The sequence below is a fragment of the Protomyctophum parallelum genome (assembly GCF_964188405.1).
Source record: "Protomyctophum parallelum genome assembly, chromosome: 16".
NCBI lineage: Eukaryota > Metazoa > Chordata > Actinopteri > Myctophiformes > Myctophidae > Protomyctophum > Protomyctophum parallelum.
Window position 1 is genome coordinate 11,787,102 of NC_139711.1, and position 15,658 is coordinate 11,802,759.

General features: G+C 39.5%; 1 protein-coding gene across 2 annotated transcripts in view; it reads right to left on the minus strand.

Moving 5' to 3' along the window:
- Positions 1-7,307: 7,307 nt before the first annotated feature.
- Positions 7,308-15,658, minus strand: part of unc5a (unc-5 netrin receptor A) — a 278,720-nt gene continuing 270,369 nt past the window's right edge. For both annotated transcript variants that reach the window (XM_083785438.1, XM_083785437.1), the window contains exon 17: positions 7,308-11,609. In XM_083785438.1, the coding sequence (XP_083641564.1) occupies positions 11,444-11,609 (166 nt within the window). In that variant the 3' untranslated portion in view covers positions 7,308-11,443. The remainder of the gene's footprint in view (positions 11,610-15,658) is intronic.

The following is a 15,658-nucleotide window of genomic DNA, read 5'->3' on the forward strand; positions in this document are numbered from 1 at the left end:
GCCTTGGCGTAATGGTGTGGAGCGCTTGACCCGTTGCCTCTGCTACAGGCAGTTGGCAGGTTCAAGTCCCATGTCATGACATCAAGGTGCTGGAGGACCATCGGGAGAGGGTGCTCTCTCCCCCTGTTTCCTGAGATGTAACGGTTGGGGCTTATGTCTGAAAGAACCCTGTCCAGCTAACCTTTTACCATGAAAATGTCCAATTTAACATACTCTTACCACCTCTCAGTTTGCCCTTTTCCAACTGGCCTGGAAGCCAGACATAAAAGAGGGACTTTCCAACCAAGTTTTGGCCCAGTATGCAAATAGACAGACTATTCTTTCTGTCAGATGATGGGCCAAATTGCTATTTTATTTTTAAACGTTTGACCTAATTCTTATCTGTAAAATTTTAGGTGGACAGGGTTCTTTCAAACATAACCCCCAACTGCTACTTTTCAGGAAATGGCAAATGGCAAATGGCATGTGAGGTACAATCGGGAACTTATATTTAACCATCCGTTTAGAATTTAGATGGACAGTTCTGTTTATAAACGTCTAAAACAAGTCTAAAAATAGACGTGTTTTAGACGTCTGTTTTGAGGATATGAAAAAAAACAAAAAAAAACATGGGTTATAGCCCATCGTTTTTTGAAACTTTGAAAAAAAAAGAAAACTCGTTTTTCATCATTTTTGAACATGGGCTATAGCCCATACCGTACGGCATACTATAGCACGCCGTTTTTCATCATTTTTGAGGATTTGAAAAAAATGAAAAAAAAACAAAAAAAACATGGGTTATAGCCCATCGTTTTTTGAAATTTTGAAAAAAAAAAAAAAAAAACTCGTTTTTTATCATTTGTGAACATGGGCTATAGCCCATACCGTACGGCATACTATAGCACGCCGTTTTTCATCATTTTTGAGGATTTGAAAAAAAAAAAAAAAAAAAAAAAACATGGGTTATAGCCCATCGTTTTTTGAAATTTTGAAAAAAAAAATTACCTCGTTTTTCATCATTTTTGAACATGGGCTATAGCCCATACCATACGGCATACTATAGCACGCCGTTTTTCATCATTTTTGAGGATTTGAAAAAAATGAAAAAATGAAAAAAACGATGGGTTATAGCCCATCGTTTTTTTTATTTTTTTATTTTTTTTTAATCCTCGTTTTTCATCATATTGGACCATGGGCTATAGCCCATATCGTACGGCATACTATAGCACGCCGTTTTTCATCATTTTTGAGGATTTGAAAAAAATGAAAAAATGAAAAAGACGATGGGTTATAGCCCATCGTTTTTTGAATTTTGATATTTTTTTTTATCCTCGTTTTTCTATATTTCTAAAACTATGAAACATTTCAAAGATTCCTTTTCAGGCAAACATGTCCGCCGTAAGATGAACCTAAGTAGGCTAGAATGGGGTTGCTAGGTGTAAGTATGTAGGACTAGTAGCATGCCAATTGCCATAGAGAATGCATTGGGCGTTTAAGTTAAATAACTCATAAACTACAAAACATAAAAATAAAAAAAAGTTCCAGCATGTGTCTCCACAGTAAGCTGAATAATAAAAAGTGTGAATGGAGTTTCTAGGTGAAAGTGACTTTTGACGTGCCTATAGAGCTGCCATTGAGCCCCATGTTAAATGTCTCAAATTTGAAAGCACTATATTTCTAAAACTTTGAAACATTTCAAAGATTCCTTTTCAGGCAAACATGTCCACCGTAAGATGAACCTAAGTAGGCTAGAATGGGGTTGCTATGTGTAAGTATGTAGGACTAGTAGCATGCCAAATTTTGTGCTATTGCCATAGAGAATGCATTGGGCGTTTAAGTTAAATAACTCATAAACTACAAAACATAAAAATAAAATAAAGTTCCAGCATGTGTCTCCACAGTAAGCTGAATAATAAAAAGTGTGAATGGAGTTTCTAGGTGAAAGTGACTTTTGACGTGCCTATAGAGCTGCCATTGAGCCCCATGTTAAATGTCTCAAATTTGAAAGCACTATATTTCTAAAACTATGAAACATTTCAAAGATTCCTTTTCAGGCAAACATGTCCACCGTAAGATGAACCTAAGTAGGCTAGAATGGGGTTGCTAGGTGTAAGTATGTAGGACTAGTAGCATGCCAAATTTTGTGCTATTGCCATAGAGAATGCATTGGGCGTTTAAGTTAAATAACTCATAAACTACAAAACATAAAAATAAAAAAAAGTTCCAGCATGTGTCTCCACAGTAAGCTGAATAATAAAAAGTGTGAATGGAGTTTCTAGGTGAAAGTGACTTTTGACGTGCCTATAGAGCTGCCATTGAGCCCCATGTTAAATGTCTCAAATTTGAAAGCACTATATTTCTAAAACTATGAAACATTTCAAAGATTCCTTTTCAGGCAAACATGTCCACCGTAAGATGAACCTAAGTAGGCTAGAATGGGGTTGCTAGGTGTAAGTATGTAGGACTAGTAGCATGCTAAAGTTTGTGCTATTGCCATAGAGAATGCATTGTGTTGCGGAGGATGAGAGGAATGCTCTCATCCTCTGCAACACCCATTCTCATACACCGCTATCAGTGTTGGCAAGTAACTTAAGTAATATACTACTTTCAGTAATATTATTACTTTTTTCCAGTAATATGTAACTTAACTAGTTACTTTCACATTTTGAGTAATAATATTACATTTACTTTTTTTCAAAAGTAATATTATTACTATTTTCACGAGCCTTGGTGGAACTGTGGGTTTGAGTGTTTGTTTATAATGGTAGACTGGGTTGAAGTCAAGTTGCTTTGCAGACTGCTGATCCGCTCTAGATCTAGACTCTAGAGAGGATACGGAAACGATGCACACTCGTCGGTACGTATGTGTGAAGTATCGGATGCAGAAGGGCGGACCTTAAACCGTCCGGAACACGGAACAACAACCTAAACTAGTGTGTGTAACTCGTTAAGACTGCACTGTTAGAGAGAAGAGATGTAAATAAACTAACAATGGAGGAGGTGGAGGAGACAGAAACACCGGCACAACAAAGCGTTATAACATTCAATACTTGGAACTATTCGCATTATTTTGAGTATGTCCGTGATCAAGACGAGATGAACATTATTGTCCGGTGCAAGTTGTGCATACGGAAGAAGCTATATTCCACGTCGAAATCTACTTCTAATCTATGTGTACACATGGATCCATCATCATGAGTTAAATAAACACTGCAGAATAGGGGAGGGGGGCCTGCTAATGTTGAAAATGCAAAGTATGACTTTTGGGGACAAAATATGCAATTACTGGGGGCGAGAGAAAAAAGTAATAAGTAAAGTAATAAGTAACTAGTTACTTTTCTCAGGGAGTAATAAGTAGTGTAACTTTATTACTTTTTTTAAAAGTAATAAGTAATAAGTAGTATATTAGTGTTAAAGTAATATTTTGCCAACACTGTCCGCTATACACCGCGAGGATATGGGCTATAGCCCATATCGTACGGCATACTATAGCACGCCGTTTTTCATCATTTTTGAGGATTTGGAAAAAATTATAAAATTAAAAAAACGATGGGTTATAGCCTATTGTTTTTTTTAATTTTTGAAAAAAATAATATCCTCGTATTTCATCATTTTGGACCATGGGCTATAGCCCATATCGTACGGCATACTATAGCACGCCGTTTTTCATCATTTTTGAGGATTTGAAAAAAATAAAAAAATGAAATAAACGATGGGTTATAGCCCATCGTTTTTTGAATTTTTGATTATTTTTTTAATCCTCGTTTTTCATCATATTGGACCATGGGCTATAGCCCATATCGTACGGCATACTATAGCACGCCGTTTTTCATCATTTTTGAGGATTTGAAAAAAATAAAAAAATGAAAAAGACGATGGGTTATAGCCCATCGTTTTTTGAATTTTGCCAAATTTTGTGCTATTGCCATAGAGAATGCATTGGGCGTTTAAGTTAAATAACTCATAAACTACAAAACATAAAAATAAAATAAAGTTCCAGCATGTGTCTCCACAGTAAGCTGAATAATAAAAAGCGTGAATGGAGTTTCTAGGTGAAAGTGACTTTTGACGTGCCTATAGAGCTGCCATTGAGCCACATGTTAAATGTCTCAAATTTGAAAGCACTATAGAAATATAGTGCTTTCAAATTTACAATAGGGCTCAATGGCAGACATTGGCACGTCAAAAATTACTTTCACTTAGAAACTCCATTCACACTTTTTATTATTCAGCTTACTGTGGAGACACATGCTGGAAAGTTTTACTTTGAAATGTGTTGTAGTTTCTGAGTTATTTAACTTAAACGCCCAATGCATTCTCTATGGCAATAGCACAAACTTTGGCATGCTACTAGTCCTACATACTTAAACCTACCAACCCCATTCTAGCCTACTTAGGTTAATCTTACGGTGGACATGTTTGCCTGAAAAGGAATCTTTGAAATGTTTCATAGTTTTAGAAATATAGTGCTTTCAAATTTACAATGGGGCTCAATGGCAGACATTGGCACGTCAAAAATTACTTTCACCTAGAAACTCCATTCACACTTTTTATTATTCAGCTTACTGTGGAGACACATGCTGGAACGTTTTACTTTGAAATGTTTTGTAGTTTCTGAGTTATTTAACTTATACGCCCAAAGCATTCTCTATGGCAATAGCACAAACTTTGGCATGCTACTAGTCCTACATACTTAAACCTACCAACCCCATTCTGGCCTACTTAGGTTCATCTTACGGTGGACTGAAAAGGAATCTTTGAAAGGTGTCATAGTTTTAGAAATATAGTGCTTTTAAATTTGAGAAATTCAGAATGGGGGTCAATGGCAGATTTTGGCAAGTAAAGATTTGAGTGGGGTTTGAACCCACAACCTCCAGATCATGCAGCCAGTGTGCTAAGTCACTGATCTACTTGCTACCTGCCACAATGAAGTCTGCTGTTCCCTTTGAGTAACAACATTGATACAAAAATAAAAAACAAAAAATAAAATAACAGGATATTTGTCTATTGTTTCTTTTGCTGTTGTTTATCTCTAGACGTTCTAATGTTCATGAACTACAATGGAAACAATTCTCTGGCTCTACTGACATTATCTATTCAGCCTTTTGAGTACAGCATGCGCAGTGGATCACTGGGTAGAGAGCCTGCCTGGGAATCTGGAGGCCGCAGGTTCAAGTCCTGGCTCTGACATATTGTCCCAAATTCATGAAAATATGACATTGGAACGTCAAAAAAGCACTTTCACCTAGAAACTCCATTCACACCTTTTTATTATTCAGCTTAATGTGGAGACACATGCTGGAACTTTTTACCTTGAAATGTTTTGTAGTTTCTGAGTTATTTAACTTAAACGCCCAATGCATTCTCTATGGCAATAGCACAAACTTTGGCATGCTACTAGTCCTACATACTTACACCTAGTAAGTGGTAGGCATAAAGAAATGCATGCATTCATATTTGATCCCTGAATTAAATCCAAAATCATAGAAGAACATTATCCACAGTCACAAGGGGGCGCTCTGTAGTAGTCTGTACCAAGAAGACGATCTGACGACGAGTATAATAAACTGGAAGAAGAAAAGTAACGAGTGTGTGTTCTGGTCCTGTTGATTGAGCTGAGCAGGAGCCAGGTTTCTAGTTAATAAAAGAATGAGGGTCAATGGCAGATTCTGGCAAAAAATCACTTTCACCTAGAAACTCCATTCACACTTTTTATAATTCAGCTTACTGTGGAGTGTGGACAAACATGCTGGAACTTTTTATATATAGATTTTGTAGTTTTTGACTTATTTAACTTAAACGCCCAATGCATTGTCAATGGCAATAGCACAAACCTTGGCACACTACTAGTCCTACATACTTACACATAGAAACCCCATTCAAACTTCAAAATGTTCAATTTACGGTGGACATGTTTGCCTGAATATATAGTGCTTTCAAATTTGAGAAATGTATAATGGGGGTCAATGGCAGATTTTTCACCTAGAAACTCCATTCACACTTTTTATAATTGAGCTTACTGGACACACATTCTGGAACTAGTATGTAATTTTTCATGGTTATCAACAGCGAAAATAAATGTATGAAAATCATATATTAGGGGCGGTGGTGGCTCAGGGGTAGAGTGGACGGATGGTAACCACAAGGTTGCCAGTTTGAACCCGGGCTCCCCCAGAGTTAGTGTCGAAGTGTCCTTGAGCAAGACCCCTATAGCTCCTGATGTGCTGGTTGGTGCCTTGCATGGTTTCCGTCGCCATCAGTGTGTGAATGGGTGAATGTAATGCATAGATGTAATGTGCCTGCTTGGATAAAGGTGCTATATGAATGCACCATTTACCATAGTATATCACATACTATAGTATTCTTTTCATAGTCGAAAACCATGAAACACGGCATACTTGTAATTTTGGTTTTCGACGATGAAATTTAATTTATGACTGCGAATTTTCATCACTGAAATCGTTTTGTGGATTCTACAGAAAATAAATGTCAGCTAGCAAACTGATCAGATCTATGTAAAGCTGCCACTTTCTGAGGACAGTAGTAACTGCCCTAGTCTACTAAAACAGCAGAGATATATACTATTGTAAAATACTACTTTACTTTTAAACCATTTCATTCCCATTCATGTCATATCATCATGACAGTTCTTTACTTGAGTTGATGTATTTTGTAGGCAAGGGACGAGTTTTTTGGTTGTTTTCAACATCCAGATTCTGAAATATACAGTAATAGTGAAAGTAAAGAGCAAGTCCTTAATTTAACAATATATAATTTATTTACAACAATTTCAGGTTGAATTACTATACATACCTTTCTGAAATATCATAGATAGATATATACATAAGGCCAAGTAAATACTTGAAAGCACTTAGAAACGAATTTCCAAAATTCTACCCACAAATCCATATCATTGTCCAAAAAAGTACAGAGTTTTTCCTTTGCCACAAAAGTTTTGACAACAATTTACGTCGACAATAAGGAACACAAAAAAGAAAAAGAAATAGGGGGGAAAAAGGAATTATACAATTGCATAAGCGCTGTGGCATGTTTATAAGTACAGCATTTTTGACTTGCAGAAAGGCAAGGAACATTGACTGAATGAACACAATAGAAAACCACTCAAAAGGTACAGAAGTGCTGTTCTCAAAAAAAAAAGAAAGACATTTGAATTCAGTCACAATGACAGGTAGGCAAGCGCACAAATACACACACACACGTGTGCGTGCACACGCACACACGTGTGCGTGCACACGCACGTGTGCACGTCACACACACACACACACACACACACACACACACACACACACACACACACACACACACACACACACACACACACACACACACACACACACACACACACACACACACACACACACACACACACACATAATGAATTACACTTAAAATAATAAAGGTACAGTTGTGAAACATAACAGGATTATTTCTCCTCCCCATGGGACAAACTTTTCAAATCCTTTTATGAATCATGTAAGTGAAGTTATTTCTATACAGAGCTTTCAGGCAGGGAGGGACTCTGTCAGTATGAGTTATGATGCTGTTAGATATCCTAGATCTACGCATTATCTGAGCGAATGCCCCTGGTGGCTGGTGATGTGCGTTACAGCTAATTTACGCTGTGTCATGCGACACTGTCCCGCTACCTGAAATAGCCAATCTAGAAGTTCCACCGCGCACGATCTGCTGTTCTCATTTGTTGGAACACCGTCGTACGACAACAAAATATAAATCTGGCTTTACTGAAATGTGCCGACTACACATCCAAGACAAAACACGGGAGAAGATGAAAACTTCAAAACACGTTAAGCACGACTGTCAGCGGCTCGTCTAAAAGGTGTCGCGATAACAAATGTCGCCCGTCAGTGTTGCAGAACTCACATGTCTTTCCTCGCCCCAGTGTAGTTCCCCACATGGATTCAGTGTAGTAGTTACAATTTCACACCTTTGTGTTTAAATGCTTACAGTTATATAGAAATAAGTCAGGTAGCCGTAATGCAGCGAAAAGGACAAACATATGTATGTATAGAAACGTCTTGAAAAACAGTCTCTCTAAACCCTTAACACTGCAAAAAAGTCTTCACTGCTAGAATCGCCAAACAACAGTATTATATTATAGGCAAAACACGTCACGGTTCAGACTTGACAAATGTTGCGCCAGTTAAGTGTCGTCTTCTTTTTCTGGCTTCATATTAAAATATAATTTACATTTCTTTACAAAGTGATAAAATAATCTTTGACATATAGTACTGCTTGAACAGATGAAATTGCGTCAGAGACAACAACGAGAATGCAATTTTTTTTTGTTTTTAATATAATCTGCAATATAGGCGAGACGCACACGTGTGACGGTACATACAGTACCGTGCTAGTTAAAACACGGTTAACACGCTGAAATGATGCCGACGTATACAATATGAAGACGGTGTGGCCTCACATGGTGTTCATAAAACTTTGGTTACCAATTCTGCTGATATACAGTATGTAAAGTGACAGCACACAGCGAGTATAGAAAAACTATTTACATATTTCATCTGACGATTTATTTCTACGTGAAAAATGAGTCATTTATTTTAAGGTGGTGCTGCCATGTTATCTAAAAAGGGTTTAATCAAAAGTTGTGTCGAGATGAGGAGAAACTGGACAAAATGTAATTGGCATCTCTCCAACAAATCATATTGGTCTGTCTTATCGTTGGTGTGGGAACTGCCTCTTTAACAAAGTAAAGCGAAAAAGCAACGGAGCGATGCTAATCACAGGCGCTGCGATGCCATGAAAAGACAATAAGAACACATTTTCAAATAAACAAACCAAAAGTAAATAATTACAGAACAACGTTTTGGTCCTAAGATGAAGGTCTAAGGTCCAAAATATAATTCTGTAATACATATTTTTGCCAGTTCTAGACAGTGTGCATCATCTTTCTCATTGTGCAAAAGAAAGGGGGAAAAAATAGCAAAATAATCCAATACGTCCCCCACATTGTGACAATAAGGGAAAACCAAACATAGATTTACATTCCAAATACAGTAGCTGACAATCGTAAAGACCTGCTCATGTTTGTATTTCACGGGTCACGTCATTTAGCTGTTTTATTGAAAGGGGCTTTGAGGGAGGGGGCTTTCTTTCTCTGCAGCTTTTAGCATACGGCTGCATGCAAGTAACCCTGAGGCAGACGGAGAGAGGACTATATGGCTAATTTGGGATTACTCTGAACTTTTGACACCGCTGTAAAGCGATCTGCTCTACTAAAAAGATAAAGTGATGTTAGGAGGCTGAGCTGACAGCTCCATTAATAAACCATAGAGTAATAAATTAATGCAAAGCTGCTAAATATTGAGAGCTGATAGTTACAGTTCATGCTTTGTTGCATGAATTCCGCTAGGACATTATTCGCTGTCTTGGCAAAACAAAAAACCCAACAACAACAACAACAAAAACCTAGACAACAGCAACTTTCTAGGCATTTACGTTAGGCATAGGCATGGCATTATGAAAAGAAGCTACTACTTTCACGGAGAGAGAAAAAGAAGGCTTATCGTAGACCTAACGTAGTCTATATGCCACGGCGCAAATGAGGAATTCCCACCAACAATGGCTTATGAATTATGAAGCAAGGCTGCATAACTATCCTTTGACTGTGAGTAATTTGGTGAAGATAATTTGTTGTCAGATTTTCTGTGGGGCAGTGTTCCTGCATTATTCATGCTGAAGCGAATAAAATATCCCATATATACTTCCCTTTGGCTGTGCTTGGTCTTTAACACTCTCTCTCTCTCTCTCTCTCTCTCTCTCTCTCTCCCACAGTAGTAATCTAATAAGGTTGGCAATGCCATTTTAGAAATGAGTTTTTAAGACATTCACTATGACTACGGCGTATATGTCGTGTGCCCGTTGGGGCAGAAACCTTGTATCTCCACGATGCAACATTTTATGTATCTACTTCATCTTAATATCAAAAGAATAGCAGATCTAAAAGCTCACAAAGTGCCGCATTGAGAGACGCATCGCAAGCTTGTAGATCTGCTATTTTTGATACCATTGAAGAATGTCGAAAGAGAATGTTAAAGTGGTTAACAGTGTGTCTGTGGGTTTTTTAAACCAATGAAACTTAAGACAACAAGTGCTTGAGACTAAATAATGATTCGTTGGAACACATATTTCCATTTGATGATCAGTAACGGTTTTGGACATACAGGTTTTCCAGCCGACAGCACAGTAGTGTGCCGCTAGAATGCCCTCCTTCAGAAGCTGTGTAAATCGTTAGAGAGCCCACTGCGATGAAGCATTGGGCTAATATGAGATTCGAAATAAACCGGATAGATCAAAGTCACCGGGGCTTCAAATATAAATGGCTTTTGAAATGTGACTTCAGTGAAGATATTACTCACACTTTCCCTCAGAAGTTCAACGAACCCCAAACCCCTCCCTCCGTATCGATTTGGAAAAACAAGAAAAGCTGCTGGAGCGTCTCACAGAATGGAGATGGTACATTCACAGTTGTGATACCGGCTTGACTTAAAACAGGCAAACAAGACGCCACTGAGGCATGTTGCGGGGTTTTGACACAAAATCTATCTGCAACCTATTAGTCCATGATTTGCTACAGCTTTTCCCTGTCTTTTTCAGAGATAGATGATGATAACGCATACTGTATGTGTGTGTGAAACAACTCTATAATGCCACTGGCTTTGGGGGGTGACGTGACATTCACAGACCCTGATGACCTTGTCGTAACTGTATTCAATGTCAAAACAATAATGTTATTCAATGAAACAGCCAATTGCATAAATACCCTCTAGTCTTTTACCTGAAAAGGCTAGCAGAGCGCTACCGTTTCGTGTGAATATTGACAGAAATAGCAACGTTAGCTTTTTGTCACATCTCCTATTTTTTTAATTCCAAAATTCTCCATGTATTTCTCTTTAACGACCATTAAAAGTAGCACTGTTTTTGCATATTGCTCCTTATTGGATATAAGGACAGAGTACAGCTGTACTGTACAAAATGCTTCACGTGACTTTAAGTCTCAAGTAAAACCAAGGGTTTGGACTACTTTAATCTGTCATTGCTCCGAAAAATAAAAATTAAATAAAAACAGGTAAAACTAAAAAAGATAATCTTTTTTGGCTGAACATAAAGGGCCGACTTCAGAACAGCGGAACTGTGTTTGCTTTTATGAACTCATGTCCAAACTCCTCCCTCGTCCATTCATTCTGCCACACTTTTTACTTTTTGAAGATATCTTCTTCTTTTACAAGGGGAACGGGAAACCTGAACCTACGGTTAATTCTTTTCATTGAATTTATCCTCTAATGTCAGGGAGAAGGGCATGGAGTACAACGAGCTCTTCTCTTCTTCCCCGCCTTGCAGTTAACCGTTGTCGTCATTGCGTACTAAACTGTACTGTACTTTGCTCTGCACCAGTCTCTCCCTCTCCGGGTTAGCACTCGCCGTCGGACACCAGGAATATCATGGCTTCCTGCTTGCCGATGTCGGCCATGACGGTCGCCAGCTGGTTGATGTTCCCGCTGTGGAAGTGCTGCGCTTCCCACAGGTCCAGGATCACAGAGGTGGGGCTCGCTTTGGATGCAAAGAAACTCATGTGTCTGTGGGAGAGGAGAGGAGAGGAGAGGAGAGGAGAGGAGAGGAGAGGAGAGGAGAGGAGAGGAGAGGAGAGGAGAGGGAGAGGAGAAGAGAGGAGAAGAAGAAGAGAAGAAGAAGAGAAGAGAAGAGAAGAGAAGAGAAGGAGAAGAGAAGAGAAGAGAAGAGAAGAGAGAAGAGAAGAGAAGAGAAGAGAAGAGAAGAGAAGAGAAGAGAAGAGAAGAGAAGAGAAGAGAAGAGAAGAAGAGAAGAGAAGAGAAGAGAAGAGAAGAGAAGAGAAGAGAGAGAAGAGAAGAGAAGAGAAGAGAAGAGAAGAGAAGAGAAGAGAAGAGAAGAGAAGAGAAGAGAAGAGAAGAGAAGAGAAGAGAAGAGAAGAGAATAGAAGAGAAGAGAAGAGAAGAGAAGAGAAGAGAAGAGAAGAACAGAACACATAAAGGTCAATGGGAGTGAACAACAATGTTTTTTTCTTTCTTTCAAAGGATGCTATATGTGTATATACGTACACATGTCAACATTAAAATTTTCCTCTAAACCTACGCAGAGCTTCAGTAAAACACTTTCATCCGTTCTTTCTTTGAAATATCGTATGTGGCGTGTCATTCACACTATACGGCACGGTGACATGCCTTGATATCATGTCAAAGTGCTGTAAAAGAAGGAAGACAAAAACCTAAGAAAAGACTCATAATCCGTTAGACTTTGCTCACTGAAGGCCTTGAAGATACCGTCACATAGTCAATCTCATGCAACTTTAATTAGAAGGTGCCTAAGCTTCCTTCTTTTTCATGTGATGGTGACACTGGCCCTATATTGTGTTGGGTGGAAACCTTGTATGTCCAGTACTGTAACCTTTCAGGAAAATAGATAGGAGAACCTGGGATCCACTGTAGTTATTATTTAGTCACAAGTTCTCGTTACAAGCTCTCGTTACTTTTCATTGGTTCAATTTTTATAAATCCCACTAAAATACCCGGTATCGCTTCCTCAAACGTTTCAATAGCTAAAATAGAATAGAGCACCGAAGTCCTGACGTCACTCGCTCATCCCCGGGTTACGGAAGTAATTTCTCTATGGAGAATAACATTGGGTAATCTTAGAATCGTCTCATATAACAAATGTGGTCCAAATATAAATAAACTGTCTCTGCGATATTGTCGGGAGGTGTCTCTGTATCGTTTACGATAGTCAGTCACAGACTTTGATACATTCTGTGTCTGGCGAAAGTTTTTACAAATTCGGCAGCAGTAACATTAGTTTTCTCGTCCGTCAGTTGATTCTTCATATCCATATGAGTCAACCTGACAGGATAATTTGTTTATTTTTTAACACAGTATTTGACATTACGAGGAAAAAAATATATATTTATAATAATTGTGACTGCAGGTCGCATTTACTATGGAATTGCGCATTTCCTGTCAGTGTGTTGGTTGGTTGGTCACCCCAGGCTAGCCCCCATAGATGGTGCCCAGGTCTCGTGACATCACGTGACATCATCAGGGATGGAGATAGTAAATTCGACCTGCTGTCGCAGTTATGCTCATATATGGAGATCCCTGATGTTATCAATAATGGCCAGCAACTCTACATCAGACCTCTATTAGTGCACCTGCGTCCGGAAGCTGGCGAAAACTAGAGTTCTCAACAGGCCCACCTGTCCATTCAAACTCTAGACGGGCCTGCCCCAAAGTTATTAGTGCAGCCGCACCCAGCAGCCGGCGAAAACTAGTTCTCAACAGGCCCGAAAATTAAGGCCCGGCCCTACCTGGGCCCTCATCAAACCCTGTACACTCAAGAGAAAGTCCCTGCTACCACCCTTAGATCTCCATATATGGAGCTGACCTGTTCTGACATTCCATATGTTGATCTGACCTCATCAAACCCTGTACAGTGTACACTCAAGACATCGTCTTATTGGGCGTCTTATTGGTAATAATATTTTTAAAAGTTGAAATATGGAGATACAGGGTTTCTGCTCGACACAGCAACGATTATGCACTTTCACACTTGAGTGGGAAGCGACCTTTCCTGTTTCAGGAGCAGGACCTTTAGGATCAAACCCAATCAATGACAACAAAGCAGTGGTCCGTCCCAGGCAGCCGCTCAGCATTTGATGTGGACTCAGGGCTGATCCCTGAGGTACCTCCAGGAGGCTTGTTCGATTTAATGGCCTTTTTCTGTTCTCCAAATATCTGGGGATTTAACTGTGACTGTTATATAGACCGCTATGCGCATGTGACACAGGAAAAAAAAGAAGCATGAACCCTTGGCACAAAGGTTATGGGGGGTAGGTGTGCGCTGTGTGTGTGTGTGTGTGTGTGTGTGTGTGTGTGTGTGTGTGTGTGTGTGTGTGTGTGTGTGTGTGTGTGTGTGCGTACATGCGTGTTTTATGGGCTTGGGGGACAGGCTTCTTGTGTGTGTGTATGTGTGTGATGGGGGGAGTGTCGGGGTCTTTCTATTTCACCTTGAGACAAGTTGGACAGAGTACACAGGCAGACCTCTCCTAGGGCAGGGAAAGTCACTTAAAAGAAATCCATCGATTCACTTTACACTCTGCCTTGCCATTTTGTGATGATGATGAAGATGTATGGTTACTTTGCAGGGAGACAAGGGGGCAGAGAACGCAATGGCTGTGGTGCTCTTTAGTCCAATTGAATTCCATGGTACACTCACACCGCCTCTCTTCAATTGTCTTACAGTACACTGCACGGCGCAGCGCAGGCGACAATAAGGGAAAGGGCTCTACTTGTTAGAAACAGGCTTGTGCAGAACGCTCCTCTCTGCTATGTCGTCAGTGTCAGGCAGAAACCTGCTATATTCTAAAGTGTTGTGTGTATTTGAGGGGCCTATATGCACAGCTGAGCTATGTGTGTCTGTATGAGCACGGAATGTGATGTATGATGATAATAGCGACCGCTCACTTCACAACAAGTGCTACTGTGCTTTTGCTATTGTTTTATTTGAACAGTAACAGTTGTGGACATACGAGATATCCACCCGACGACAGAGACGATAGCAGATAAAAAGGATTCATTGTCCGCCCCAATCAGTCACATTACTGGGTGAAACATTGGCGTATCTAGTAGCGTGCTGCAGTAGCAGCTATTTGCACAGCACCAGGGAGTACGAATCAAATACAACGCTCTTGGCATTTTAAGTTTCCATCGATTGGTCACGTTTAGTCCTCCCCAGTCCGAATTCTGTACACATAATAAATACACAAGCACTACATGACCAAATGTCACGGTGCTACTGCATTTCCAGTAAAACATGTTGTTAAGGGCCGATCGAGGCCCAAACAATGCCAGGGCGTTGTTTCCTTTACAGGGGCGCAAATGAGAATCGATTACGTTTGGACAAAACACTGTTAATTGAAGCTGTACCGCATCAATTCAATTTAGAATTAATTGGAGTAAGTAAACTGATTGGACAAAACGAAGTGTACGTATTTGATTCCATTGCCAGGAAGAAGTTAAATTGGAGTTTAATTGATCAATGTCTTGGCTCCATTCCTACGTATAAAGGCAATCCGAAGATAAAGTACAGTAACAGTGAGAAACAACCTGTGTTTTTTAAGTAACAAGTATACGCCAGACACTGACACATTATTCTTGATATTGGGCGGTCTAGTGCAGGCCAGCCAGCTTGCTAACTTCCCAGGTAAAACGATTAAGCAGATTGTAGAAGGGAAATGTGTTTTGTTGAGCTGCCGGCACTCTTCTGCCACACATTTCTATGGTAAAGATGTGCTATTATACCACAGGTCGTTTCGAGGAAGCAATCTGATTGGTTGAAACAGCCTTCTAAGCACCATTCACCACCTAATCAAAACAAATAATTCAGCTGCTCTGTTCTCCCAGAGCGCAGCAAACTCGGTGGCTAGGCTAGCTAGTGTCTTGGGACATTTGTGGTCGTAGTGACTACATCTGTCATTAAAAAAATATTATTTTTCAGCGATTTTCTTAGTTTTAAGGGTAACTGTTGTATAATTGCAATATTACACTTGAGGGTGTGGTTTAACGTGATTATTGCCACTTCAGTGATGCTTGCGGAACTC